General features: G+C 42.9%; 1 protein-coding gene across 7 annotated transcripts in view; it reads left to right on the top strand.

Moving 5' to 3' along the window:
* Positions 1-4,936, top strand: part of fbrsl1 (fibrosin-like 1) — a 321,521-nt gene extending 316,585 nt beyond the window's left edge. For 5 of the 7 annotated variants that reach the window (XM_042420893.1, XM_042420897.1, XM_042420892.1 and 2 more), the window contains 3 exons: positions 526-609; positions 1,407-1,677; positions 2,453-4,936. In XM_042420893.1, coding sequence (XP_042276827.1) covers positions 526-609; positions 1,407-1,677; positions 2,453-3,740 — 1,643 coding nt within the window. In that variant the 3' untranslated portion in view covers positions 3,741-4,936. The remainder of the gene's footprint in view (positions 1-525; positions 610-1,406; positions 1,678-2,452) is intronic. The other 2 variants (XM_042420896.1, XM_042420898.1) reach the window with 1 other exon arrangement.
* Positions 4,937-15,532: the final 10,596 nt, after the last annotated feature.

Here is a 15,532-nt window from a genome sequence, read left to right on the forward strand (position 1 = left end):
AAGCTGTAGATAAGTTCTGCATTTCCTGATGGGTTTTGTTGAATTAAAATTGGGATGCAAATTGATTGATGGTGTCCACTGACTTCTCAGGGTAAATATTTGCGTTATTACTATAAATTTGGAGTCTTTAGTCTGCGTCAGTGGAGCCCATCAGACAATGATTCTATAGTTAAGCCATTGTGGTCTGTTTAGCTTAATTTATGCAACCTTCCAATTCCCCTACTCTATCACAGTCCATTTCCTGCTCAGCTCCAACAACTCAAAACTCATTTCCCCATCAAGCAGTGTAGTTCCACTAGCCCCAGCAGGGTCAGAGACACTCCACTCCAGTTAGTGGCAGTGAATCCAGCATCCAGGAGGCCTGGCTACTGCAGGATTACCAGGCAGAGAGCTAGGGTGGCAGCGCTAAAAAAAAAAAAAAATCAGCTCGCTTGTAAGAAAAAAGCCGAGTGGAACGGGTTGGTGTTGTGGTGAGCACCACTACCCAGCCCCCCCCTTTGCTAATCCCTGTTTGGCATTTTGCAGATCCTTTCAGTCGCTCCAGTTCCTTTGGCGGCCTCGGCAACCTTTCAAGCAGTGCCTTCGGAGGATTAGGCAACCCCTCGCTTGGTAAGCGCTGGCCCCCTCTCCTCCTCCACCGCTCCCCCCTTCAATCTGGCCCCTGTGGCCAGTAACAGAACAGAGCAGGACAGCGTTAGACCACAGGGAGAGCCAGGAGGGGAGGAAAAAAAAATCAAGACACTTTGCTCTAGTTTCTGTGTCAAAGCAGCCCAGGGAGGCCCAACAAGGCAGTACAACACACCACAGCAAACCTCCTCCCTGCCTCCACTTCATCCACCAACTATGTCCCCAACAGCCTGGCTTTAATCTGGCTGCACTACTGCCAACAGGCCCTCCCAGGTCTGCTGTTTGGTGGCAATTCATTTATTAATTATTTGACAAGCCCCTACTGCACCACCATGGAGGGCTGTCTCTTTCCCCCCTGCATCCTTCTCTATCTTGCCTTTCTCTCTTTCTCTTCATCCTTCCTATTTTTGTGTGCCAAATCGGTCACCCTGTTGTGAAAATGGATGTGATTGGAATAGACATGCCGTGGAATGCTAAGGTCTCCCTTGGCTTTTCACAGCCCTCAACTCTAGAGGGCAAGTGAGTCTCCCTTGTTCATCCAGTTCAGAAAAAGAGGGGGGGGGGCTTTAGTCCAAAAGCAAATGAGTAGACTTTTTTCTTTGGGTGGGAGGAGCCATTAACCTCTAACTCTTTCAAGCAGCTTCAGTGAGAGAACCTCCAGAGACAAAGACAAAAGCAGCTTTTGTTGTTGAGTCTTTCTCATCTTATGTGTCCTCAAGAAGGTTTTGTGTGAAATTAACTTACAGTGGGTCCCACGCCTGTCTCTCCCTTCCTTCCAGGGTCCAACAGTGTGTTTGGCACCAAGGAGGGGCCAGGAGGATTGCCCACGTTTGGCAGCCCCCACCACGACACCTGGAACAGGCTTCGACGCACCCCGCCATCTTTCCCCACCCCGCCACAGTGGCCCAAAACTGTAGACACTGAGAGGAGCAGCTCAGCCAACAGCCACGAGAGAGAGCGAGAGAGGGAACGAGAAAGAGAGAGAGAGAGGGAACGGGAAAGAGAGAAAAGAGACTCGTCCATCGGAAAAGAGGAGAAGGATAAAGACAGGTGAGTTTGAGGATGATGAAAATAATGTTTGCTTTTTTATGTACTTTTTGAGTATTATTTAGAGGATATTAGCTTCCACTTTTACTCAGTGAACAATATTGTTTCAGCAGTAAAAAAAATACTAGAAATGTTCGTTATCATCACAATCCAACATGTGACCTGAGAGTTCTTGTCACTGTATTGTTTCAAAGCATGATGTGATCCAAGAAGGTAACCATTCTGATCATCTTACCCACAGTAAAAATAATGTAAAGGATAGAAATTGTGAATATTTGGTTGCACAAAAAAAAACATAAGCACACAAATACATGATCACAACTCTAAACACATGGCCACAGTAATGATCCCTTTTCTGGTGAGCATTAGCATATATCCAAGATGAACAAATTATGTTTGGACAAAATGAAAACACAAATCAACTTTGGAGAAAGAAAGATGCACAATTAAAGACTAAAGAAAAAATAACAATTCTCCAGTCCATTACTAGTATCTGTGGAAAACTGTGATAAATGTAATTCATCTATCCAACCAAGAAACAGACTTAAATCAAACAGGAAACAAGCAGCTCTGTCAAAGATACATTGTACAGATTTCTGCGGATGATATTCTAGCAGGTGTTACTGTCAAATTTAAAGCCAGTGAACATGAACAGAGGAAGAAAAGAGCATGGTAACCTGTAAGTTTTGAAAGACAATTATAACTTGAAATTTATTGTAGAAATGTAATACCTAAACACAATCCACCTCTACAGGACTAAACTATTATGTCATTACAGGGATTCTGTGGAACGCAACCGCCACTCCAACCGTTCCTCTCCAGCCTCCGCACCGGTCAGCTACCAGATCAGCAGCCTGATACGCTCCAACAGCCAGAACTCCAGTGATTCGGGACGCCATCACAGTGGCAGCGTAGACCGGGTCCGTGAGGCGGAGAAGGAGCTACTGGAGCGCCACAGAGACTCCTCCACGCTGGCTGATGTGAAAGTAAAGGAGAGCCGCTCGCCTGGCAAGGAGATGCTAGAGAGGAGACCCTCAGAAGACTCCATCAAACCAACCCACCGCTCTCCTTCTCCATACTCCAAGGCAGTGATCAATGAGCAGAGCATGAAGATGGCAGGTGGGCCTCCACCTACACTCAAGGACAGTGAGAGGAAAGAGCCTCCACCTGCAGAGCTCCTCCACAAAGTGAAAAATGACATGAAGATTAAGGAGGAGAGGAAAGAGGAGCAGGAGGTCATGGTGGTGAGTTCCGAGCCTGCTCCCCAACCACCTGCCCAAGCTCTTCCTGCTCTTGTCAACCCACACCACCACCACCCACCTTTGTCCCAGCAGCCCCCTCTTCCCTCACCACGTGGTGACATCCCAGCACCGGGTCTGCATGGTGTTCCCATGGCACATTCGCTGCCCCTTTCCATGAGTGCCATGCCCCAGATGGGCAGCCTAAATGTGCTAGACCGGGCTCGTATGGCTCCCTTCATGGGAGTGAGCCCTCTGGCAGGAAGAGAGCGCCTGCCCCACCCAGCCTTCCCTTGGGATCCACTTAGAGAAGCCTACCGCAACCTGGACCTGCAGCGACGCATGGACTTCCAGCTCAGGGCCGAGCAAGGACATCGCTTCCCCAGTGTGTACGAACAGGAACGAGCCTACCGCGAGAGGGAGGCTCATGACTACTCTCACCATGAGCACCTTTTGGAGGTGCGCAGAGAACACGAAAGGATGAGGCAACAGGCAGAGGAGCGGGAGCGCCTCCACCTGAGGGAGGAGTTGGACCGAGCACGCCTCCATCAGCTGCACCAGTCCCCAATGGAAGGTCATCTACCGCACATGCCCCCCTTTATGCCTCACCTAGGCGGCATGCCCTACCCTAGACTCAGCCCCTCCACAGGACACAACGGCCTTCTGAACAGAACACCCCCTACTGCCGCACTTAGTGCCCCCCCACCCCTCGTGCCAGCCGGCAGTGCCAGGCCAGCCTCACCCAGGAGGACTACCCCCCTCACTACCACCCAGGACCCACGGGACTACTCCCCATCTCGCAACCCCAAAGAGGTAGAGGCACGGTAGCTTCTTAGAAAAGTGCACAAAGTCTTAGTAGATGCACTCACAAGCCCCACTCCCCCAATCTGAAATCTTCTTGTGAACAAAATGCACTGCTCTTCACCAGGGAAGAGCAAAACTCCCTAAGGGAAAGGGTATGATTGTACAAAGTAAAGGTGTGTAAGGCTGATTAAGCACATGCCATGACTTTATTTTTAGTGGACTGAAGGTTGAATAATGTCGAGAGAACACAAATATGTGTATGTTTATATCCGATTTAAATATTTGATAATTATTAATATATTAATCCAATACCTTCTTTTCAGCTTTGTGCGAAAAGAGAGGTCATGAAATGAGTTTGTACATTTCCTATCCTTGTTCCATGTATAGATATCATTTCTATGAATTTTATGTATTTTGTGCATTAGTCACACCTTTTACAATATTTATCCCAGTTGATTGTGAGACATATCCATTATGACCCACTGTAAAGACTGGATTTTGGTTTCAACCTTCAGTAATTTAACCTCATGGTACCAGGATATCCTCAATGATGACAATGTACAATGTTACATTACAGATTTGTTTTGTTCATTTGTTTTGCCTTTGAGATATGCAGATAAATATATATTATGAGGTCTTTGTTCAGTCTCTGTAAAGAATACTGATGTAAATAACTTGTTGATATTCCTTCGCTGCAAAATTACCGTGTAAATTTATTAGGCTTTTTAACCATTTCTAGAAAAACAAAATTAAATGAAACATGGGGAATCACCTCCCTGTTGAATATTAAGGTAACAGACAAGCCTGGCCAATGGATGGAAAGTATGAAGGGAGGGTGTTGTAAAGGGGCCTAGAAGGATCATCTGCAATCTATGCAAAGCAGCACACAGCACCCTAATGGAGAGATCACCTGGAGGGAACAGAGGTTACTGGTGATTCTGACAGAAACTTGGATTAACTGATGTTTATATTTACCAATGAAATAATGATGGAATTATTAAAAGACTTCCAAGTCACAAACTGGACCAGTCCCAGACAGAAAAGAAGGACACTTTTAAGTGGGCGGCAAAAGGACTTTCTCTGTCAAACTTGTGGTTATGTGCAGTTGTTTTTCTTAGACTCTTGTATACAAAACAAGTAGAGTTTTAGGCGTGCAAAAAAATGAAAATGAACATTCATGGTTTAAAATGTACGGAATAAAGTTTGGACCTAATGTCATACATCTGCTGCTTGTCTTTCATCCTGTTACTCATTTTCAGTGCTGACTACAAGTACTGAATTTGTCTGTAAGCCAAACCTACTGAGGGGAATGTTGATGTGAGGTTGATAGGTTTGCCAATAATGCTTGTGCCTCAGTTTTCAGCATTTAGAGTATTTGCTCATCTGATATCAAGCTATTACTTTGAAATCATAAAGACAACGGACTTGGCTGGCAGAGTAGCCTAAGCCATCAGATCATTTGACCGTAATCTGTCATACATGGGCTGCAGAGCTTTTCAGAGGGGATCGATGAGATTGGGCCAAGGCAATACAGGGAGGGACTAATAGGACATTGATTTTGTATGAAAGCAGGTTTTGAGTGTTTGTGTTGCAGGTAACCGGTATTGACTGGCAGCCCAGCGGCATATTGACCTGCGGTCTGGACTCATTAAGAGGAGCAATGATTGGGAGGCAGGCTATCGGATGGTGGAGGAGATGCTTCTCTCTCTTCTCATACGCCTCCCCTCCTCATGGACACCACTCATCTGCTTTTCTAATGAGGCCGGAAGACGCTCTGGAGTGGGCCGCGGAGGGAGCCCTGAGGCGCCCCGTCCTGTTATTGACGAGACCTCGGCTGTGCTTGCCGCCTGTCCAGAGATGGCCAATTCATCCTGATAATGCCCTGACTACTCATCTTTCTGCTGTGCGCTGTGAGACCCACCAATCCTGTCCCATGGTATCAGCCCATAATGACAGCGTGGATCAAACCGTGGCCAGGTCATTAGGGGATGTTATTGAAAATCAATGGCGCTCCTGTGTTCCACACACTCCAGCAGGGTTTTTTAAAAGGGCTCCTTGAAAAGACTGTTTGCCAGAATGGGGCAGGCGTATTGGGAAGACTTAAATTACTATCACTTTCAATTTATGCTCCCGGTAATTGAGCCACATATTCCTCAGACGGGTAGCATCTGTCAGTGGCCAGCTTCACTTTAACTCTGTGTGCTTTTAGTCCTAATCATCTAGTCAACAACAGGTACTTAACCCCTGTACTTGTTACTGCATAGTGATTTTTCCTGTAACTATTATTTACCAAGCAAGCTTTGGTAGAAGAAAAACACACACCTTACATTTCCCCCCGACTCAATCACTCTGTCCTGTGCTCTATCCATTTTACGGCTGAGTGTGGAACGGCCCTCCGGAGATGAAAAGCTCCATCAATTTCACTCATCGTCTGGCAAGGTCAATTTATTTCAGCACACAGTCCATCATCAGATGGGAATCAATTGACACATTGCCTAGCATATCCAACCCAAGGTGGGTTATTACAGTGTCTGCAACTGTCAGCTCTTTTCAGAGCTATTCTTCACATGTGTCCAAGATTTTTTTTTTTCTTTTTTTTTCTTTGCATTGTTTATTGTCTATATTCACTTGTTCATAATTTGGACCGTATTTCCTATTTGATAGAACATTGTTACTATGACAGGGCTTCATGTAACAGCTTGTCACTAAAAAGCGACTGTGATACACGATTGTGTGTTTTTTTACACATTTCTCCACTATAATCCCAATTAATAGGATACGGTGGTATCTGAGGTAAGACATTGTTTTATTGTTCCACTAATCCTCTTCATTTATCTGTGAGAAACCTCAATGCTTAGGGTTTGGGATTGAATTTTCATGGTCTCAAATACCTCCAAAAAGCCCTTGGCACAGAGCTCACCCCAGATTCAGCGAACAGTGGAACAGGCCTAAGGGGCTTTTATAGAGCACAATGGCAGCTAATAACACAGTGCCAAGCTAATAAGATGGGCAACAAATGAATGGTTCAGTCCAAGCTCCTTTTCTCTCTTGCTCACTCTTCCCCCGCTGATAAAACATGTATGAAAGCGTTTTTTGCGCTACTATGTAGTGGCTCCCTAGACTTTTCCCCCAGCGAGAGCTAATGCATTAGTTCCCATTTGAAGGCTGTTTTGAAATGGAGATTGGTAATGAGACTGGAGGCCCCCGCCACGATCACATTTGGATTGCTGGGGCCTCCACTGGGCCTGGTGATTTGGGAGACTGTGGCTCTGTTCTGAGTTCAAGCCCATCTCTCTGCGGGGGTTAGCAAACCCTGACAAGAGCCATTCTAAACCACTAAACTATATCTGAACTGTGAACTGAGGGAGAGAGCACCAAGTCAAGGGCTTTGGCAGTGGATCCCTGTCACAGCACTCTTTGTAGACTGCATGTTGTTTTGACCACCTAAAAAGGCTAGCGGCATACATCCTTCCATGTTGCCGTCTTATTTTAGCCCTCAATGTCAACAGAGCGGCAGCTGACAGAAACCAGGGCAGTCAGCGGTTAAGGAGCTGACTTGGAAACAGCCAAATGGTGTGAATTCCAGACCCTGGTGACAAAGTGCTGTCTAATGTCTTTGCACCTCTGGACCTATGACAAATATTCTGGCTGTCTAACACCACCACCGCTATGGCTGTGTAAGGAGTCCAGCCAATGCAGCCTAGGAGAAAGAATATACTGTAAATCACTCACAGAAGAACCTCAGAGAGCGCAATGTAAGACAGGGAGGAGCAGAAGAGAATTAAGGGAGATGGAAAAGGAGGAGGTCCAGAACAGCCAGCAGCCAAAATAAGTTTTCCACTTTGATTCAATTTTGAGGATTTTCCAGCCTTTAGTGGAACCTCACAATCTCCCACACTGGCCATATTATGTACACAAGCCATAAAAAATGAATAACATTTATGCAGCTGGGTGCATCTGGCAGCGATAGTCCTCTCACTCAGGGACCCGCAGGATGGCACCGTGCCGCCACACCACCCTTTCTGTTCTATGTATGGGCACTAGACAAGAGAAGACTTAGGGGAGGGGTGGGTTGTGTAAAGGGAGGCTCTCAAATGCTTAGAACGAGGTTTTTTTTTTAAAAAAAGAGAGATTTCAAGGCAAATGGAGGCCATACGTGGCTCGTCCAATTTGGCACAGCCAGCGCACATGATTAGCCGTAGAGACGTTAATCAAAAGTGGCTCAGTATTTGAAGGGGCGGTGAGAGACACTGCCAGCTGGTGACAACATGGCTTGTGTGCACGGGCCAAGAGTGAAGTTTATTTGAATATGGATCTTGCCGTGACCGTATTTCTCCAGAGCTCAGTTAGCAGAGCGTTCCCTGGCTCATCACTGGGATCGCCTCAGAGCCGCTTGGCACCCGGAAAGGCGGAAGTTTTTCCAAGCCGCAGAATGAGAATTACGATTTAGTCCATCCCCTCTGGTGGTGTGGGCATATTCATAAGTGTTTATTCAGTTTGACGCTGGCAGAGATGCAGCACCTAGTTCTTGGCGTCCATGTGTGAGGATTTCCTTTCCAATATGAAATTATGAAATTGACAGGGAGGCTGTTTTTACAACCTATATATTAACAACACATTAAAAAATGACACATCCTATCTTTCCATATAAAACCGTGCTAGCCCCCTGCTGAAAACACTGAGCTTAAATATTGAACTGTCTGTCTGCAGTGTTCCCTTAAAGCCAGGGCTGGAATTGGAATTAGACCACCAGCACTGTAAACCAGTGACTGTACAGTATGTTCATTCAACTTTGTTGAGTAATGGGGTGGTTTCTGTTTGGTTTGATTAGATAATTTACCAACTAATATGTTCAGTAGTGTGTACTGTATGGTAAGCTGTTTGATAGAGTTAGGGTGCGTTTTTTTTATCAGTAGTTTACAGATACATTTAGTATTCAGACTCTTTATTTAAAATGCTATGCCCCTAGCTTAAGGGGCCTAGTGATCTAAACAAGTCCTACTTGATTGTGTATGTGGTGTCAAAGATGCTAAAGCTTACCCTTTAAAACTGGGAATGTAGGACAAAATCAATAGCTATTGATTTTTGGGGGCCACATTTCAGATAGCATGTGTGCAGGATTATTTATCAAAAGATGCTAACATCTCAAGTACACATTAACTGTTTTTATATCATATTTCACCACAACACAAGTTTAAACAAGAACAGCTCTTGAATGAGAGCATGCTGGGTTGCTAGGTCAATCCCTGGACCAGCAGGATAAATCTGTATGGGGAAAGTCAACAAGCAGCGCTTACCCCCTCTTAGCTATAACTATAATAGCTGTAACTCATGAGTTATAGCTATTATAGTTAAGTAATTTAAATTATTTATATTTTCAAATGATTTCTGTCACACAAAAAATACAGGCTGAATTCCCACTCATATTATTTCTGACAGTTCTATTCTTTTTTTGCCAAAAACAATTTTTTTTTATTAAAATTTAAATGAAATTAAAAGCCCCAAAATACTGGATAGGTAGCAAAACTGGAAACAAGTTAATTTATCTCATCTAACTAGAAATAAACCTTAGTTTTAGGAAGCTAATCATTGCAACATTTCATACTACCAAAATTACTTGTTAGGGTGTACACTAATTTGAGCATAAACATACTTTTATAACTGAAGACCTTTAGATGACAAATCAATTCTCCCAGTTTTGATAGAAAATGCAAACACAAGTCAAATATCCTGTCTAGCTCATACAGACAGTCAAGTTATGCCAACTTCCAGGTTGCTCAGTGGCACTGGCATCAAATCATGAATCTGAGTCAGCAAATAAACAATACTATACAGACCCCAATGCCATATGTTAATTTATTTAATATTATGTAGGACTTAATATTGTAATAGTTCTGTCATCTCAGTGTGCCATCACACATACAGAAAGACACTGTTAAAGGCAGATATATCTTAAACTATTGAAATGTAGTGGTTTACTATTCTAATACACTACATGTGCAGTTACAATCTTATGATATTGTTGTTGTTTTTTCAGTTTGATGCTGCATGCATTCAACATCTGTGTGTGAGGTCCATTTCTTGATGCATATTGGATTCTTATTGCTGCTTTCATCACAAGAAGGTCCACATAGCTGTGCATAGAACAGCCACTGGTTTTAGACCAAAGGCGGTTATAATAAGGTGGAAAGGGCAGGGGGATCATATTCTTCATGAGACTGGCTTTGACAGGGCTTCTCAGCATTCCAGGCCTGGCTTTGCTTGTCTCCCATGGTTCTTTGGAAATTTGTCTGGCAGCAAACATGCTTTGAAAGGCTCTTATCTCCTATCTGGGCAGGAGTTCCATGCACCAAGATAACAAACCCTATCTTATCTGGTTGTGTTCGTTAATGTCACAGCTTAAGGGGCTTGTTCTTCCACTTGCAATGGGGCTTGCAGAGCGGATTGTTTGCAGATTAGTCAACACAGGCCTCTGGAGGTCTTGGAGCACGTTCAAAAATGCTTGTCTTGTCCCGCAGACGTTCTTGTATGCGCACATTGGCGTATTGGCTGCCTCTTACTTTTCTGTGTCAAGTGGCAGGAGTACCATACAATGGTTGGAAGGCATCATTACACACAGTGAGATCTACAGTAGTACTTATCACATCAGACAAGCCAGTTGTGCAAGCCAAAACAAAAATGTGCATGATAGCCACCCAAGGCCAACTATGTTTTTGAATGTTTTGGGGATGAAATGTTGTTATTCTGTTGCTGATTAGCACAGAACTTTAATCAGTGACACGTTTTGAAACAACATCTATCTACTGATCAACGTAGGAAAACATTCAGGCTGCAATATTTCATGTATTTTGTCCGGTCTGTGTGGCCAGATTCATGATCATCCCTTTGTGACACAAGAGAGCAGGCAGAGCTCCATTGACTTCAGCCATCTGGCTATCTAACGCAACCCTTGGCTACACAGTGGCTCACTCAGCGATTGATTGGGGTGTTGAAGGCCAGCTATTTAACACATCAGAACAACAAGTACTGCTATCAAGCTGGCCCTTCTCATGCCTCGTTTCTGTGCCGCCCAAGAATGTCTCTTATCTCTTCCCTTCTGCTTGTTGGTTTAAGCCAGAAAGCATATGCCCACATTCCCTGTGTAATACACCGTTGTCCTTTTGGTACAACCCTGAAAGACAGGTTGCAGCTGAGATATGATGGAGGGGATGTGACTCTTGTGCAGGTTTGTAATAAGCCTTTTAAAAATTCTGCTTCCATATAGCGGCCACTGAAAGGAATGTAACACCAGAAAAAAAAGGCATTTCCTTCCCCTCACACTCTCCTGTTGTTGCACCAAAAGACTGGCAGATGAAAATAAAGCCCTGTGTTCCATATCATTAAATCCCGCTCTCTCACCTGATTACATTCTTATTAGTGCCTCCATTCTTCTCCCATTATTGTTACTTCTAGTGAAACAGGCCTGATAATGTGCACTCACTCACTAGATGCACAACCTGCTCATTCCCATCTCTTATTCTTTGTTGTTGCCAAATGGTTTTTAAATGAAAAGTGTGAGCGTGGTGTAATTATAATTCTGGGGGTATTATGAAATCAAATATCACAATGAATGTAATTTTATTTGCTTGTAATCTCTCTCACCCAGGCTAATAGGCATTTTCAAAGGGCACGCTCGGGGGGTTTAAACAGCGGACCATCTCTAAATGGAATGGCTGCTCTGCTCTCTTGCTCCCCGGCTCTGTTCTTTTGTCTTTGATATGCAGGCAAAGAGCTTGACAGTCTGGGAGACGTGGGAGATTTGTCGGCCTGTGATCTCCATGCCTCTCTGACAAATGAGCGCCTTTGGCAGGGCTGCCGGAGGTATGGCTTCTCTGCCCTGCTGGAATCCTGATGAGACTATTCTGGAGCTGCTGGTAATGAAGTCAGGGCACAGGACCAACCTGCTGCCAGAAATGACCTTTAATCTACACACATGCTGGTCATTTGGCATGCACGGCTCAAAATTACACCGTTGCCATTAAATCTAGCATATTTTTCTGTGTCAATTAAAAAGTATACAGACCAAAAAATCCTCGTAGCAACATTTAAAAAAAACTGAAAATACTAATTAATAATCTAGGATGCTTGTTATAACAGTGGCAAGTATTTCATTTTTTACATTTCCCACTGGAGATAGTTGATGTTTTATCTGTATTCATATTCCACTAGTGGGGTAATTCGGGATGCAATCACCATCCAGTCAATCTTCATTACATCAGACTCAAGTGCTCCACCAAGCACACAATTGCATGACATTGATTTTGCAGATTCTTTTAGTCCATGTAATTCCTCATACAGTTTGGGGTAAAGATGTCTCCTTTGGTGTGTCTGTGCAAAGTAAGATGTTAACAAATTACGACCTAAAATTTTGAATCCCCTGAGGATAAATGTTCTCATTTCAGCTCCACAATGAGCAGGAAATAGCTTATATCGATTCTGGACATTCCCCATTCCACTCCGAGGAGTCTCAAAACCACAATGCACATACAATCCAATCCAACATGGTTGCCTTTGATTTCAGCTCCCGGCTTCAACAGGCTGAGTAATGATTCATAGGAAGAACAAGCACTACCCCTTGTGGCCCTATTGGCCCAGTGCAGCATGGGTAAATGGCACCTCCAGCTGCTTCTGGGCCCCTCCTGATAAGTTAACCTTGTGATAACATGCTAATGCCTGATTAATGTTGCAGTAATTAGACACAGCTTTTCACACTCAGTTAAGAGGACATCCTCCAGCAATTAGCCCAAGCCGAAGAGAGATAATTTCAGAGAGCACGGTGGAATCACGTTCCCCAGCTTGCCTCCATTCCCACTTGGCAACATTAAGGTTTATTTTCTCATTATTTCATTTAATTACTCGTTTGATGTTTTATACAGCTGCCACAAGTAATATTTGATCCAATTAAGAAATGCTGATTGACAGCGTTGGAGTGGGACTTAATAAGCTGCATTCAATTTGCTGTTGTGACCTTATCAGAGGATCTGCAAAGGATTCAGTGTTCACCACTGAATGCCAACTAAAAATATAATAATTTCCCTTAAGAATACATTCTGCATGGATGGCACATCTTTGTGTGTGTGTGTGTGTGTGTGTGTGTGTGTGTGTGTGTGTGTGTGTGTGTGTGTGTGTGTGTGTGTGTGTGTGTGTGTGTGTGTGTGTGTGTGTATCCATGTGAGTCTTTGGGTGTGTGAGGAGGCAGCATGTGTGTGGGTTTCCTCACCAGACATCTAACAATGAGGAATGGATGCATTAGTGAGGAGAGGCCCCTGTACTCACCAGCCTCCACACTGCCCATTAATAATGCACTGCCAGGGAATAGATGGGGGTTTGCTGAGATTAGTCCTGCATTAAGGGCTCGTTTGCTATTTCTATTAGAGAGACACGTTGGTCTTTCTTAAACAAGAAAGATCAGCCCACTTGTAACTGCACTATAAAATCCTATCAAAATGACCAGTGGTCCCATAAAGCCAGCTGTGTAATTGCTTTTCAATATGAATGGTGACTGGAACCAGTGGGATTCACTAATATGTGTGGACATGGTGAATGCAGTTAATAGAAAAGAGAAATAGGTTTTGTATTATTGCAACAACTTAAATCATACCATGACAAACATTTGAATAACTCTATATGACCATACTACAAGGTAAAACTGGGATTATAAAGAAGATGAATATAGTAACAAAATGACCATTTATGAAGAACAAAAACAATCTATTTACATACAGCATACTTTTATTCATACATACATATAGCACACAAAAATTGGACATATAAACCTATGGAGAAATAAAAACTCTGAAGTGGCACTTGCAGTAGCTGATTGGTATCAGCTGCTTCATCCATGCTTCACAATCACTGGCTCATTAATCCGCTGTTTGGCTATTAGCTGACTCTAAACGGCCAATCATATTCATGCAGGTGCACAGCGCAGCCATTAAAACCAGATGCCTGTGATTTTCACTATTACTTGTCTGAGACACTCATGCCAGTGCCGCTTGCTGTTGCAGCTCAAGCTTAAGTAAGATGTAATGTTTGTGTTGTTGTTATTTAAGAGGGAATTAGTCCTCGTTGCTGCACAGTTTCCATAAGAGCTTTTTCTGCCAAAGCTAACCATTTTCTAGTGTCTCTGACTGAAAAACATTAGGCTAATGAGTCTTTACGAGCTTAAAATGGAAACCCACTCTATTAATAATTCAGACATGTAATTACTGTTGATTTGTGCTGTCAAATCAGTATTTGTGAGTGTGTTTAATTGTCTCCAGAAAACTGTGATATCATCAACAGTTGGGGACAATGAACTGGGGATTCATTTTTGTAAACTGTAGAAGGTTTGTTTTACTTTGTAGGCTAAAGTGAGCTATTACTGTGAATAAGTAATAAACAAAATTATGGTTAAACATAAAAATAAACATAAAAATGTTTTATATATATATTAATTTCACTGCAGTTTTAAAAATCACTTACATTACACAATATACATTATTTGTGTCAGTAATCTATCAAGTGATCATGTTCCCTTTGACCCTCAAACTGTATCTTTATTTCTTTGTTCGTTTTTTATGTTTTGCATTTATAGAAAAAGTAAATAGAAAATGGTAATTGGCTGCATTCATATAGCACTTTTTTCCAAAGTGCTTTACTGTTTTTAACTGCTCATTCACCGATTCAAACACACACAGTGATGCAGCAAGCTACCATGCAAGGTACTGGTTTGACCATCTGGAGCAATTTGGGGTTCAGTATCTTGACATGCGGACAGGAGGAGCCGGAGATCGAACCACCAACCTTGTGATTAGTGGATGACCCACTTTACCTCCTGAGCCTGGATTATAAATTAAAGAAAAATAGAAATACAATACACTGATAAACCACCACCACAACATATAAGATTGGGTGAGGGGGGGCACAATTACAGTGCTATACTACATAATGAAACACATAATTAATGATTTATTATCTGTATTGATAATCATGGGGTCTACATGTCTACCTAACAATGTTCCAAAATGATCTCAGATGCAGACTCAAAAAACAAACAAAAAAGTAAGAAAAGATGATACCCCTGTGGCGAGGGTGCCATAATGTTGGTTATATCTGATTTAACAGCACATGTGCCAAAAGGTTCCTCACTTGATCCCAAATAATTCACAGATCATAATTCACATCAATGGTCATATTTACTACTCTTTGCATACCACGAAGATTTAAAAATTCAAGTAACCTGTTATCTATTGACAAATAACGTGTCTTACAAATCCTCCAGTTCAACAAAATCATTCTCCTGTATTCTATTATATTAGAAGTGTATATTCATAATTGCTGATATTGAATTAAACACCTCTTTCCAGAAGGACTTGACAGCAGGGCAAGTCAGTCTGGAGGGAGTAATATAAACTCTGTGTAAGATTTTGAAGTATTTAACTCTGAATCTTACTGACTCAGATATTGCCAAAGAGTCCCTCTATATTTTCTCCCACTCTGCAGACCTGAGTGAAACTCCTAAGTCTTGTTCCCACTGGGACTGAGTCTGAATGCTGAAATTGGAAGAGACCCTGAACTGTCGCTGATACTGATACTGATACTGTAGTTGAATTTGCAGACTGTTACACCCCTACTGTGTGCATGATTTACGTGGTGTTTGTGCATATTGTCTTCATTATTTGTACATAATTTTACTGGTGTGTGCATGCCTGTAGCCAAACACAGTAACATTTTCTGGATATGAACAGATAATGAGATACAAATAGATACAAATGACAACCAAATTGGAGCACTGT

This window comes from Thunnus maccoyii, chromosome 9 (genome assembly GCF_910596095.1).
Source record: "Thunnus maccoyii chromosome 9, fThuMac1.1, whole genome shotgun sequence".
Classification (NCBI taxonomy): Eukaryota; Metazoa; Chordata; class Actinopteri; order Scombriformes; family Scombridae; genus Thunnus; species Thunnus maccoyii.